The following is an 11,708-nucleotide window of genomic DNA, read 5'->3' as shown; positions in this document are numbered from 1 at the left end:
AACAAAAGTGCCCTTACAACAGCAGTGGACAGAATAGGTACCTTGCTACTCCGTAGTATTCAATAAATGGGCGTGATAGCATCAACAATAGATCCTCAGGGGCCATTCTAATTGTTCTGTAAATATAGCGACACCAGAAAAACAATAACGACAAGTCCAGTATTCATTCGCCCTTCCGCCTATGGTATCAAATATCGAGTAAATATCGAAACAGGTGGATCATGACAGGCGTGTTCTAAACGAGATAGTAAATGAAACAGCCTAAATAAGAAAACACAGACGCAGCATCTCCTCGCGAGACCACCATAGTTTGCACCGCTCCTCGTGATATATATACCTAGACAATTTTGCATGGCACGACACATGCCTACCAGTCCGTCGTAGCCAGCTTCTTCTGCGAAAAGGCGCGCGAGCCAGACACAGCAGCCGCGCGTGCGGCGCGTGCCTTGCGCAGGGCCTCGTTGTCGAGATTCATGCGCCAGTCGCACTCGCCGACGAACTCGCACGAGCGGCACTTGAAGGCCTCCTCGAGCGATACGCCGCGCGGCTCGCGCTCACCGCGCCACCACTGCATCGTGTCGCGCAGGTACTGGTCGAGGATGTCGGGCTCGACGTAGAACGTGTTGACGCAGATGACGGACCCGTCTTGTTGTTGTTGTTGTTTCTGTTGCTGGCGCTCTCCCCATGCGCGGTACCGGTACTCGACCGCCACTACTCGCCCTAGCGTACTGGCCCCCTGCGGAAACGTGAAATGCAGCTCGAACTTAAGCAGCGTCAGCAGCGCCCGCAGGCTACCGTACCGCGTGAACGACGACGACGTGCTCGCGCCGCCGAGGGTGCTCATGTTGATTTCCACGGACGGGTGGCCTCTTGTTGTCGCCGCGGCCGCTGCTGCTGGCGCAGAAATCTCGGACACGGCCGGAGCACTGTCCGAGGCCGACTTGTCCTCGTCGGACGGGAAGACCTCGTCGTGCAGGGCGTCGATGTTGGCCATGAAGGCGTCGGAAAAGGGCTCGTCCGGGTCGAGGCCGTAGCGCGCAAAGATGCGCATGTAGTCGAGCTTGTCCGAGGCCATGTCGGCGAGGAAGCGGTGGTATAGGAACAGCTGGATCGTGGCCGCGCGCACCTGCGCCTGCGACGGCGGCGCCGTCGACCCGCGCGTCTTGACGTCGCTGACGAACACCTCGCGCTTGTTGCTGCTACTACTAGAAGGGGCAGTCCCGCCTTGTTCTTGTGATGACGAGGAGCCCTGGCTGCGGCGGCGGCTGCTGAGCACGTCCTCCTCGAGCTCGGGGTCGGGGTTCTCGTAGCTCAGCACGTCGATGACGCCGTTCACAACGTTGCCCTCGACGAGGCCCCAGACCTCGAGCTCGCGCGTCAGGCCCGTGTCGCGCAGCGAGCGCAGGCCCTCGACAATGTTCCAGAGCCGCAGCCCGAAGCCGTCCTCTTTCTTGGCCACGTCGATGCGCACCGTGGTGAAGACCTGGCGCTCCAGCCTCTCGTGGATCTTGGTGCCGCCGCGCATGGCTGCCGTGCGCGTTTTGCGGCCGCCCGGCAGCCGCGTCAGCGTGTAGTAGTACTGCAGCTCGCACCACACGCCCGCCGTCAGGTCAGACACGGAGAAGGGCTTGTGCGGGAACGTGCGGAACCGCAGCATCGGCGGCCGTGAGTCGGGGCCTGCGTTGTCGGCTACCGCTGGCGGTGGCGGTGGCGGTGTCTCCGAGGTAGATGTCGACTGGTCCGTCAGCGCGCTGCTTACTAGTCGCTTTATCAGTCACCAGTTAGACTCGAGACTTGGACTTTGGGAACTTGCGAGCTCATGGCCCCAGGGGCAGGGGAGAGAGAGAGAGAGAGAGAGAGAGAGAGAGAGAGAGAGAGAGAGAAAGGTTTGGAGTTGCACGTACGATCCGGGTAGCTAGCGTGCGCGCCTGAGAGCACTGTCGGTATGGACCTTGGCTTGGTCTGGGCGACGAACGCAGCGAGGTTGGTGTCGCCGGGAGCGACGAGAGGCGCCAGTCTCGCGTTGGGCTGCTCCTCGAGAGGGCCGTGGCGACGCGACACATCTGCCGCAGCTCGAGGCCTCGGGCCATGGCTATAGGCGGCGGCGTTGGGGGAGGTAAGGTTCAAGTCGGCGCCGGGTTCGAGTTCTCCAATGTCGAAGCCGAGGCCGTCTTCGTAGGAGGGTGCGAGGGCGGCATCGATGGCCGGAGGAGCAACAGGAGGAGCTGCTGCAGAAGAAGCAGGGGGGGCAGTTCCCGATCTCGTTCTATTTCTCGTTCTCGTTCTCGTCTTCGTCTTCGTCCTCGTCTTTGGCCCGGGTGGAGGTCGGGATCGGGGTTGGGATCGGGGCTGGGAGGATTCTGGGGTGGCGGAGGGTCTTTGGGGCGGCGCGATGGAGTCGACGATGGCGCAGAGCTTGTCCTCGTCGGACGGCGACAAGCCGTAGCTGTAGTCACTCTCGCTGCCGCTGCCGCTTTGGCTGTCGCTGTCGCTGTCGCTGTAGCTGTAGCTGTTCCGATTCCGCAGACGGGTCGCCATGCCAGCTATTCGACTTTCGAAATAAAATTGGGATCCATTCTGAGCAAGCGGTGGCCAGAGGAAGGGGGGCCGGCGAGGCAGCGGGGTTGTTGTCGAATACGCGTGCATTTCTCCGTCGCAGATGGGAGCCTCGCGTCTTCCAGGCAGCTTCCCTGCCTCCACTGCAGCGTGCTCACGTGCAGACTGCCCTGTCGAGTCGAGTACCACAAAGGTAACTTTTGCCTGGCAAGGGTCGAAAGGCTGCCTCCGTAGGCGAGGCAGGCTACCTACAGAGTTTCATTCTTTCCACCCACTTTTACAACCCAAGCGAAGGTAAGGTACCCTACCTACATTGCGTGTTTACAGAATCGATCCTTGCTTGTGCCTGGCTGGTCTGCCTTGAAGGCGTCTGCCAATGGCCTTGTCCTCGGAGTGAAAGGCCAAGTAATAGGTATAGGGCACGGATCCGTACGGGGTACCGTACCTAGGTGCCAAGTGGCTTGCGGGCGGAGCAGCCCAGGGGCGATCCCCAGGGCCCATCCACTCCACTGTGTCACACCTGGCGAGTTGGCCTCGAACAACGACCGCCTTATTACACTAATTAAGTCGTAACACTGAAATCCATAGCTCGGATTTGACAACCTAGTGTGTATCCCGGGCTGCATTCTTCTTTTGGCTTTTTGGTTTGACATCTGCCTACTTCCCTCAGTGAACAGATTGCCTTCTACGGAATACACAGCTCGTGTTCGTGTCTCTGGCTTGGTTGCCTGGAGATGGCGTGCATCAACGCGGACTTGGTACGGAACGACATCCATTGGCAAGGGGCCTAGGACAGGCACAGGGGAGTGGAGGCTGGAATTAGCAGCCACAGGCCTCGCATTCGCAACTGCAGTCCCGTCTACCTACAGAGAAGCTCTCCAGACTTCAGGGAGGGCAAGTGTGAACTGCTTTAGCCATCAACGGAAGGAACTCCAAAAGGGCGCCTGCTGCATTCTGTGATGGAGTGACTATGCCCTTGACCGAGCCCCACACAGAACTATTTCTATTTCTCTCGATGCCTTGCCTGGCTGGAGCGCCACCAACCATAACATCCTAGGCCTAAACCGTGTGAGTCGGTCCTCTCCTCTAAAGCCACGCACCACCACATAGTCTTGAGCCCAGCCCAGCCAGCCCAAAAGACCAAGACCGCGGAAGCCGGGCAGACCAGGCCCAAACAGCCCGGCCGTACCTGATCGGGCCAGGTTCCATGGGCCGCGTTTCGAGATCGGCTGTCGTTGTCCTTGTCCTCAGCCGAAAGGCAGCCAAATAGAAGGGCCTACAGATCCACAACGGCTTTCCAGTTCATCAGCCAGTTTGTCTCTGCCGGCCTGGCTCTGGCGTTGGCTCTGCTCTGGTGTTGGCTCTGGCTCCGGCTCTGGGTCCTTCCACTAAACCTTTTCACTCCCCGACTCTAACGCTGCTGTCTCTGTTTCGTCTCGTTTGGTGGCACCCTTTCCTCGATTTCAAATTGTCGTGCCTCTTTCTCGCAGGTGACTGGTCCTTGGGCCGTCCAGTCCGCGTTGGGTCTTTCACGAATCCCATGCGCGCCCTGACTGCCCGTCCCGGCTAAAGTACATACCTTGCTCGTTATCCCCGGCTCACACACCCAACCAACAGCAATGACATCGCTGTTCCGCCGGGTGTCGCCCGTGCCGGCGGGCAACAAAAAGCGGCCCTGTTCGGAGCCGGATGAAGACAGTGGCACGGCCCCGACTCTCATGACTCTGCCTCCGGAGATCCATTTGATGATTTCCAAACAGCTCATCTACCCCGACGCGCTGTCGCTCAAGTTTGTGAACCGCCACTTTTACCACCTCGTCGACACGGGCGTCCGCCTCAAGGTTGACTGGCTTGTCGAGCGCCGGCGCTTGCACCTAGAGTGCCCGAACAACCGCCGCTGCGACCTAGGCAGTGACCTTCGCTTCTGCCGCGGGAGTGTCAGGTAAGAGTTTCTCTTCCCGTGTTTTTCTCTTGCCCTTACATTACTCTCTCGCATCTCTCTCTCTTTCTTGTCACACAACCGACAGAAACAAGAAAACTAACCGAGGTCCCGTACAGCCTTCTCATGCAGCGACGCAGAGAGCACATCGAGTGCGAGTCGCGCCCCGGCCTGGGATGCCTTATTTACGGCACCAGAACTTGTGCCCACGCCCGCCAGCTTCGAACCCGCATCAAGCGATGGATGCACAATCAGCGCAACCAGTACACGGCCGAGACGGGCTGGACCCTGCTGGGCCTGCACGCCATCATCATCATTCTCGCCCTGCTTGTTCTGTGGTGGCGCGACGGGCGCAAGAGTCTCTTGCCTAGCTCCGCCTAGGCGACAGACGGCCTGCCTCCAAAGTCCGAATTATTTATGTTATCCCCAAGCGACTTGCATGAGCGACTTGCATGGTTTATGGCAGCATTTTGGTCTAGCATCTTGTTATGGCTTCCTTTGAAGTCTGTTTCTTTTGTCAATCATCTTTTGCCGTGGCGTCTTCAATGTCGAGACTTCATTCTTATTATTTCATGGCGGCGTTGGAGTTATATAATACCTACTCTTTTCTGGGACGGATGCTGGCACCGCTCTGACACAAGGGGAAAAGGAGGGTTGCAGCAGGGCATGTTGTGCAAATATATATGATACCAAGAGACAGCTGGACAGGCTGAACGGCAGCCATTGTTAGCTACGATGTACGGAATACTTTGCAAACTGGACTTGCCTAATGATAATATATAAATACATCTACATCTGGCACAAAACCTTTCATGGCCACGCATCACAGGCTTGTCGCTGACGTCGATGCAACGGCTCTGGTAGCCAAGTTGCAATAGGCTTTTAGTTGCCGAGCAAGTGAGTACTTGACTAAGAGTGAGAGAAGACTCTACACGGGTAATTGACTAGGTAACTACATTAGCTAGACACTAATCAGCAAGTTCCGCCAAGTGTGTTATGCTACAGCATCTCGCCTTCTCGAACTGCAGTCTTGACCCCTCAACTACCTCGGCAAATACTAATGGCTGGTAGTACCCAGATAAGGTAATTACCTACCCTATCTTAGCGACCACCACCGCATGCTAGAGTCCACGGTTCCGAACTAGGCGGCGTTATAACAGCAGCATAATTAAAGCCGTCTGATTATGCGGAAACAAGCCCGGGGAACGGATTCACCAAAGGGGTGAGTGTAAACACAGCATGCCTTTAGGTAGTAGTTAACTCAGAAATGAAGGGGTAAAAAAAATGAAGCAAGCACTCGGTCTTCTTTAGGTCTATTGTAACCACGTTCAGCCCCATCCACACATAAATCTCAACCAGCTGAAGGCTCAGCAGCGGAGAGCCCAGCCACGCAACTAGCCTGCCGACAAGCAAGGCAAAAACGTGAGGCTCGGTTCCAACCCCGCGTCGGCCGCCCAGACTGTGGAGATTGAGCTAATGTCTCCACGCTTTTCGTGATTCGGCTCGCTGTAAAATACGAAGCTCATGACAGAAGCAAACACACACAAACACACACAAACACAAAAACACACATACACACACACACACACACACACAAAGAGAGAGAGAGATCTCGACGAATAGCCATTCCTATTAAACAAGAGACAGCCAGATAAGGTGCGTATATGACACGTCTAGATGCCACACCGTCTGTCCGCTACATACACCAGATTTTTAGTATATGGACACACACATACACACTGCGTGCCCGCTGAATATCACCATCAGCGTACCGCCGCCACCGCCACCACCGCCACCACCACCACTATGCTCTGCCGTCACTTCTTCTGACGCAGCAGGCAGTGGCGCCCCCATTTCCTCTGGAAACGCTCTGGAATGAACGACCAGTTCGGCACCCACAGGGCCCTGGCAAGAAATGGGGTGGCTTCTGCGTCGAGGAAGGGCAGGCAGTTGACCGTGTCCCAGCGGGCGTGGTCGGCGACGTAGTCGGGCTCGCCGGGGGGCAGCAACCCTCCTCCTGTCTCGAGCCGGTGGGGGTACTGGGTGTCGACGAGGAAGGCGCAGGCGGCGAGGTCGACGTACTTGCCGAGGTCCTCGCGATTGCGGTCGTTGAGGCCGGCGGCGGGCAGCCAGGTGCCGCTCCAGAAGCCGAAGCCGGTGCGTGCCTCGGCGAACTCGCCGGGCAGCAGGCCGCGGAACTCGGAGCGCACGAACTTGGCGCGCATGTCACGCGGCAGGAAGTACGACCCCGGGAACCGGTACCACTCCTTACCGAAGCACACCGTGTCGCCGCGCCCGCCCACGCCGCCCTCGAGCAGCGGGTCATACAGTGCCAGAGGCGCCGCGTAGCCCGAGTATTGGCCGTAGGTGCGGGCGAGGCCGAGGGCGGTGGCGAGGGCGAGTCCCAGCGCCACGGCGGCCAGCTTGAGTCTGGCGGGGATCCTGCCCACGAGCGTCTTGGGGTCGGCGTGGCCGAAGGCGGCCAGCAGCGTGTGCAGCGCCAGCGCGGCGTTGAGCGCCAGGAACGGATACGCCGGGTACATGAAGCGCTCCTCCTTGTGCGGCTGCAGCGAGAAGATGGCCAGCCACGTGTAGAACGGCGACAGGAAGACGGCGGTGCGCAGGCCCGACTGGAAGGACTGGCCCGAGGACCGCGACAGGAGCTTTTGGAAGAGGAATAGTGGTAGTGACAGGAGCGCCAGCACGAACCACACGTTGAAGTTGAGCGCTAGGTTCTTGAAGTAGAAGTGCCACGGCTCGGTGCCGTATAGCTCGGGCCCGCCAGTCGCCGAGAAGATATTGTACTTGACTATGTTCCACGCCACGGCCTCGACCTTGCGGTAGAAGAAGGTGTTGACGCAGGTGTCCAAGGCCTGGGCAGCAGATTAACAAACTGTACTTGACCATAAAGGGGGGGGAAAAGAAAGAGAAGAAAAAAAAAACGTACGACGAGGACCAGCGCCGACACGACACCGCGGGTGAGGCGGAAGATAGACTCGAAAAACCTCTCCTGATCACTCAGCACAGCAAACAGAGCCTCCTCGAGCACGAAAGGGGCGCACAAGGCGGCGGCAAAGGGCCAGCCCAGGACGCCACCGACGGCGAACCAGAACATGCCCTGCGAGGTCTTGAGCCCGCCGCGCCAGTTCATAAAGCACGCGGCGCCGGCCATGGCCGCGCACATGGCGAAGCTCGAGGGCAGGAACGCCGCGCTCGCGTGGAAGCTGCCAGGACTCAGCACGAGGGCCGCGATGAAGAACAGCCCGACGCGCGGGTTGAGCGCCAGGCACGTCGCGCGCCACATCAGCGTCTGGCAGAAGGCGCACGCAAAGGCGAGCATGTAGCGGAGGAAGTAGAACTCGGCAACCTGTGTGTCTCTCGGGGGGGTCAGCTCCAGGCTTGGCTGTGTGTGAAGGAGGGAGGAGGGAGATAGACCTTGGTCGACCGTGGAAGCAGGCGGCGGACGTTGGCGACGACGGCGTGGAAGGCAATATAGAGCCAGCTGCGGATGGCGTAGTCGGGCGAGTACTCCCAGGTCTGCAGGCCGTAGCCATGGCTCAGGTAGTGGGCGGGTTCCCAGTAGTTGAAGGTCTCGTCGCAGTCCTGGATGGGGGCGAAGGCGGCGGCGGCGAGGCTCGCAGCGAGGAACACGTAGAAGGCCGAGATGGGCTCAATGGCGTAGGCGTTCTTGATGGCTCTGTCGAGACGGCGGCGAAGGCCTCAGTTAGCCGAAGCTGCCACTATTCAAAAATGGGAAGACAGGCAAGACAGACGTACGCCTTCTTCGCGTGCTTGGCCGAGGGGTGCACAAATGCGGCTGGCTCGGCAGCGCTCGCAGCACCTGTGGCCCTGGGCGGCGCCATTGGATGTTCTGCTGCGTTTGTGTATGTCGTTGCCCTTGGAGTCCCTGTCCCCTCGGCCACCTCAGGGGGCGGGCGTGGGCTGGTGTTTGGGTCGAGGGCGAAGGGAGCTAGGGTCAGATCTAACGATGACGTTGACGTTGGCAGGATCCAAGATGGGGAATCTGTCCAGGTTGTTTTCCCCGGCTCAGGGCCAGCTAATAAGGGTTAGCCAGCGGGCAGGCACTGCGGGAGGGCAGCTAAACTTCAGCTCGTGGGGCTCTAGGAAGGCGCTAGGGGGCACTTTAAGGCTTATTACCTAGGGATAGGAAACAGCACCAAGCCGCCCCAGCTCCCCCGAATCTGGCCAAAACCTTCGGATTTTGGGGAGCTAGCCGGCCCCACTATTCTCGACCTTCTAGAACTTTTCTTGCAAGCGGTCCATCAATCTTTTAAGGTACTACCTACCTACCTACCTTAATTTTCATTCTTCCACAAAGGCGTCTGAGACCTGGAAGACCTCATTAGGGCACGATCGCCTGCCACAGACGATCTCGTCAGTATGCATTCCGATAGCACCTCAACTTTTGTTGCCCGAGACATTCAGTCAGGCTCCGACGTCCCTCATATCAAGGTGGAGTCTGATGCAGGTTCGGATGGCACCTCGACCATTGTTAGCGACACTCGGTCAAGCCCAGACGTCACTCGTGCACTAGAAGCTGCCCTTGGTGGAGAGGATGAGCACCCAGAGTGGGAGGTGGACTCGTCGCCATACGAGTCATCATCGGAATCCTCCAGTTCGGACAGCTCGTCGTCCGACGAAGACGACAACTCGGTCGCCCAGCCGCGGAGCCGGGGCTCTGGTGTCCCAGCTAACCCCTCAAATGGTGGCATTGGCAATCGATCTCGCCATGTGGCCGAAGACGCAGCCCCTCCGAAGCCCAATGTCGAGATCAAGGACGACATGAAGATTGTACGATTCGGGACAATCAAGCATATCGTCGAAAAGACTGTCGTCATCGAACCAAGCAGCTCGGCCAAGTCACAAGTCCTCGATTCGGGCTCTGTCCTCTGCAAGGAGGACAGGAGCGTCATCGGCGCCCTGGCAGATGTCATTGGTAGTGTTGCGAACCCACATTATCTCGTCATGTTTGGAACCACGGACGAGATCAAGGAACTGGGCTTGGAGCCGGGAACTCCAATCTTCTTTTCCCAAGAGCACGCCATCTTCGTCATGACGGAGATGATCCGCAAGATGAAGTTTACGGATGCCAGCAATATCCACGACGAGGAAATTGCGCCGGAGGACGACCAGGATTTCTCGGACGACGACAAAGAGGCACAGGCCAAAAAGATGCGAAAGCATGAGAGGGAATCAAAGCGCGAACAGAAGGGTGGCCTTAAGAAGCGCGGAGGAGGAACTAGGGGTGGTGGTCGGGGTGGTCGGGGCGGCCATCGGGAGATGCGGGACCTCGATGCCCCCGATGACGGACCCTATCAGCGACTGGTCAGACCTTCCAACTTTGGCCAGGGTTCGCCAGCCTTGCTGCCGCCGAGGCCCGTCTCGTCGGGCTTTCCCGACTCGTACGACGTCGATCAAGGAGCTACCCGCGGCCAGGAGCGGCATTTCGCCCGCGGCCGAGGCCGCCAATACGACGACCACTATTCGCGAACCCAAGGAAGGGATATGGCTGCTCTGGTCCCGTCCGTCCCAGCCAGCCCTTATTTGCCCCCGCCGCCACCCTATAGCGCCCAGCCGACTTACAACCCGCAATGGCCCGTTGCATACCCTCCTGCCGGCGGAGTTTACCCTCGTCCAGGCTCGCAGCCGTCAGCCGTCATTCCGCCGCCACATTTGGCGCCATACCCTCCGCCTCCGCCGCCACATCTGGCGCCATACCCTCCGCCGCCACATTCGGCGCCATACCCACCGGCGCCACATTCGGCGCCATACCCACCGGCGCCACATTCGACGCCATACCCTCCGCCGCCACCCAATGCCTTCAACTTTCAGTGGCCTAATCCGTTGGCGAATAGCAGGCGTGATTGATGACTACATGCGACTATCGGAACAGGATTGTCCTAACTGAGAGGCTGGGCCGCAGAGCTGCAGACAGAGCTGAAGGAACAAGCCGGGAGCTGAGCTAAGGACACGAGAACAATGTAAAGAGTCCGAGGGGGCCGATTAAGTAGCTTGCTCGACTAACTACTCTATTGCCTTATTGAGTGTCATCATGTTAATGACGAGAATAACCGGCGTGGCCCCATAATCCTTTGGCTGTGCGCGCCGCTGAGATGCGCCCAAAACCGTGAAACTTACATTGGAGTGTGCCGACTACGGGCACACGTGGACTGGGTAGGCTTGCTTGGTGTTGGGGGGTTCGGCTCAGGGCTGAAGCTTGATATTAACGAAGTCAGTTGTCGGCTGCCGGCTCTTTCTATTTTGCCCATGCCTCCCGTCGTCTTGCATTGACTTCTAGAAAGCCCACGCGACGGCCACATGTTGTAGAAGCGAAGCGGAAAGCGGCTGAGGTTTCGATCAACCAACAGACGGTACGACGGCGCGGGTGGTGCGGGGGGGGGAGGGGGAGGAAGAAATCGAAAAGGGAGACAGAGAGCGAGTGAAGAGAAGGGAAAGCGTCCCCCACCCCTGCGTCTCGCTCTTTCCTTTTCGGCCCCCTGTCCCACTCCATCTTCGTCTCGGCCGGGCCTCAGGTGGGCCAATCAGGTTCCCTGTTCAGGTAATCTCGCTTCTTGGGAGATCGCCAGGTCCGCCAATCACTGTCGACTGGTTCCTGAAATAGTGCCGGCAGGGGACCCATGGGAGGAAACATGACGGGATACGCTCCACAAATTGGGCGACCACCAGGCGCTCGCTCTCGTCGCTGGGCCGTTGACTGGAGATGGAGAGGCCCGTCGAAGCACAGTGCCGCCGCCCAGATACGGAGGGAGAGCGGTTTCGCCTCAGTCTCTGCGGCGCTGGGAGTGCTGGTTGGAGTCGGCCGAGCGATGGAGAGCGAATCATGGAGAACTGGAGATGGAATTGGCTAACTGTTGCTGCCTGCTTGCGATGTTCCGTCGATGTTGCACCACGGACCGAGTAGTGTAGATTTCGATATTGCACAGGATGGGATGGATACCCACCTACTTCTGCACTTGCAGCGCTGCTGCTGCACATCGCTCCGCACAGCCCACGCGCTGGACGCCCCCATGCCCCTGGTCACACTCTCCAAAGACCAGATCCGGGCCGCACACTTGCTTGTTCTCCCCTCCCCTCCCTGTCGAGCAGCGCAGGCCCAGAGACCAAAGGAAGGGGACCACCCGCGGCTGCCCTCCGCAGCTCCGCCCTTCACTCGCGGGCTCTCTTGCACGCA

General features: G+C 58.9%; 5 protein-coding genes across 5 annotated transcripts; 3 read left to right on the top strand and 2 right to left on the bottom strand.

Annotated features, from left to right (window-relative positions):
- Nucleotides 1-430: 430 nt before the first annotated feature.
- On the bottom strand, nt 431-2,052 carry B0T26DRAFT_625118 (exonuclease V; the record flags this gene model as incomplete). The annotated part of the gene is made up of 2 exons (XM_060436158.1): nt 431-1,758; nt 1,905-2,052. Coding segments are annotated over 2 exons (1,476 nt in total), but the record flags the coding sequence as incomplete, so codon positions are not given.
- Nucleotides 1,781-2,976, top strand: B0T26DRAFT_188354 (uncharacterized protein). Its single transcript, XM_060433663.1, has one exon. The coding sequence runs from the start codon at nt 2,089-2,091 to the stop codon at nt 2,788-2,790; it is 702 nt and encodes a 233-aa protein (XP_060297519.1). The 5' UTR covers nt 1,781-2,088; the 3' UTR covers nt 2,791-2,976.
- A 1,298-nt stretch (nt 2,977-4,274) lies between these two features.
- B0T26DRAFT_739107 (uncharacterized protein) lies at nt 4,275-4,876 on the top strand (the record flags this gene model as incomplete). Its single annotated transcript, XM_060443666.1, has 2 exons — nt 4,275-4,498; nt 4,615-4,876. 2 exons carry the CDS (start codon nt 4,275-4,277, stop codon nt 4,874-4,876), a joined length of 486 nt encoding a protein of 161 aa, XP_060297518.1.
- Nucleotides 4,877-5,983: 1,107 nt separating this feature from the next.
- Nucleotides 5,984-8,731, bottom strand: B0T26DRAFT_699779 (Alg9-like mannosyltransferase family-domain-containing protein). The gene is made up of 4 exons (XM_060441491.1): nt 8,273-8,731; nt 7,931-8,192; nt 7,443-7,862; nt 5,984-7,368 (listed from the first exon to the last, which is right to left on the bottom strand). The coding sequence occupies exons 1-4, from the start codon at nt 8,356-8,358 to the stop codon at nt 6,313-6,315; spliced, it is 1,824 nt and encodes a 607-aa protein (XP_060297517.1). The 5' UTR covers nt 8,359-8,731; the 3' UTR covers nt 5,984-6,312.
- Nucleotides 8,725-10,517, top strand: B0T26DRAFT_188250 (Gar1/Naf1 RNA binding region-domain-containing protein). Its single transcript, XM_060433661.1, has one exon. The coding sequence runs from the start codon at nt 8,897-8,899 to the stop codon at nt 10,382-10,384; it is 1,488 nt and encodes a 495-aa protein (XP_060297516.1). The 5' UTR covers nt 8,725-8,896; the 3' UTR covers nt 10,385-10,517.
- Nucleotides 10,518-11,708: the final 1,191 nt, after the last annotated feature.

Source organism: Lasiosphaeria miniovina, assembly GCF_030549165.1.
Source record: "Lasiosphaeria miniovina strain SMH2392-1A chromosome Unknown B0T26scaffold_3, whole genome shotgun sequence".
Classification (NCBI taxonomy): domain Eukaryota; kingdom Fungi; phylum Ascomycota; class Sordariomycetes; order Sordariales; family Lasiosphaeriaceae; genus Lasiosphaeria; species Lasiosphaeria miniovina.
Note: the sequence above shows the minus strand (reverse complement) of the source record. Positions and strands in the feature narration are given on the sequence as shown.

Coding starts and splice junctions, on each gene's coding strand:
- B0T26DRAFT_188354 (XM_060433663.1), top strand. CDS start 2,089: ATGGCTATAGGCGGCGGCGTTGGGGGAGGTAAGGTTCAAGTCGGCGCC.
- B0T26DRAFT_699779 (XM_060441491.1), bottom strand. CDS start 8,358: ATGGCGCCGCCCAGGGCCACAGGTGCTGCGAGCGCTGCCGAGCCAGCC. Junction 7,863..7,930: donor TGCTTCCACGGTCGACCAAG/GTCTATCTCCCT, acceptor AGAGACACACAG/GTTGCCGAGTTCTACTTCCT. Junction 7,369..7,442: donor TGTCGGCGCTGGTCCTCGTC/GTACGTTTTTTT, acceptor TCTGCTGCCCAG/GCCTTGGACACCTGCGTCAA.
- B0T26DRAFT_188250 (XM_060433661.1), top strand. CDS start 8,897: ATGCATTCCGATAGCACCTCAACTTTTGTTGCCCGAGACATTCAGTCA.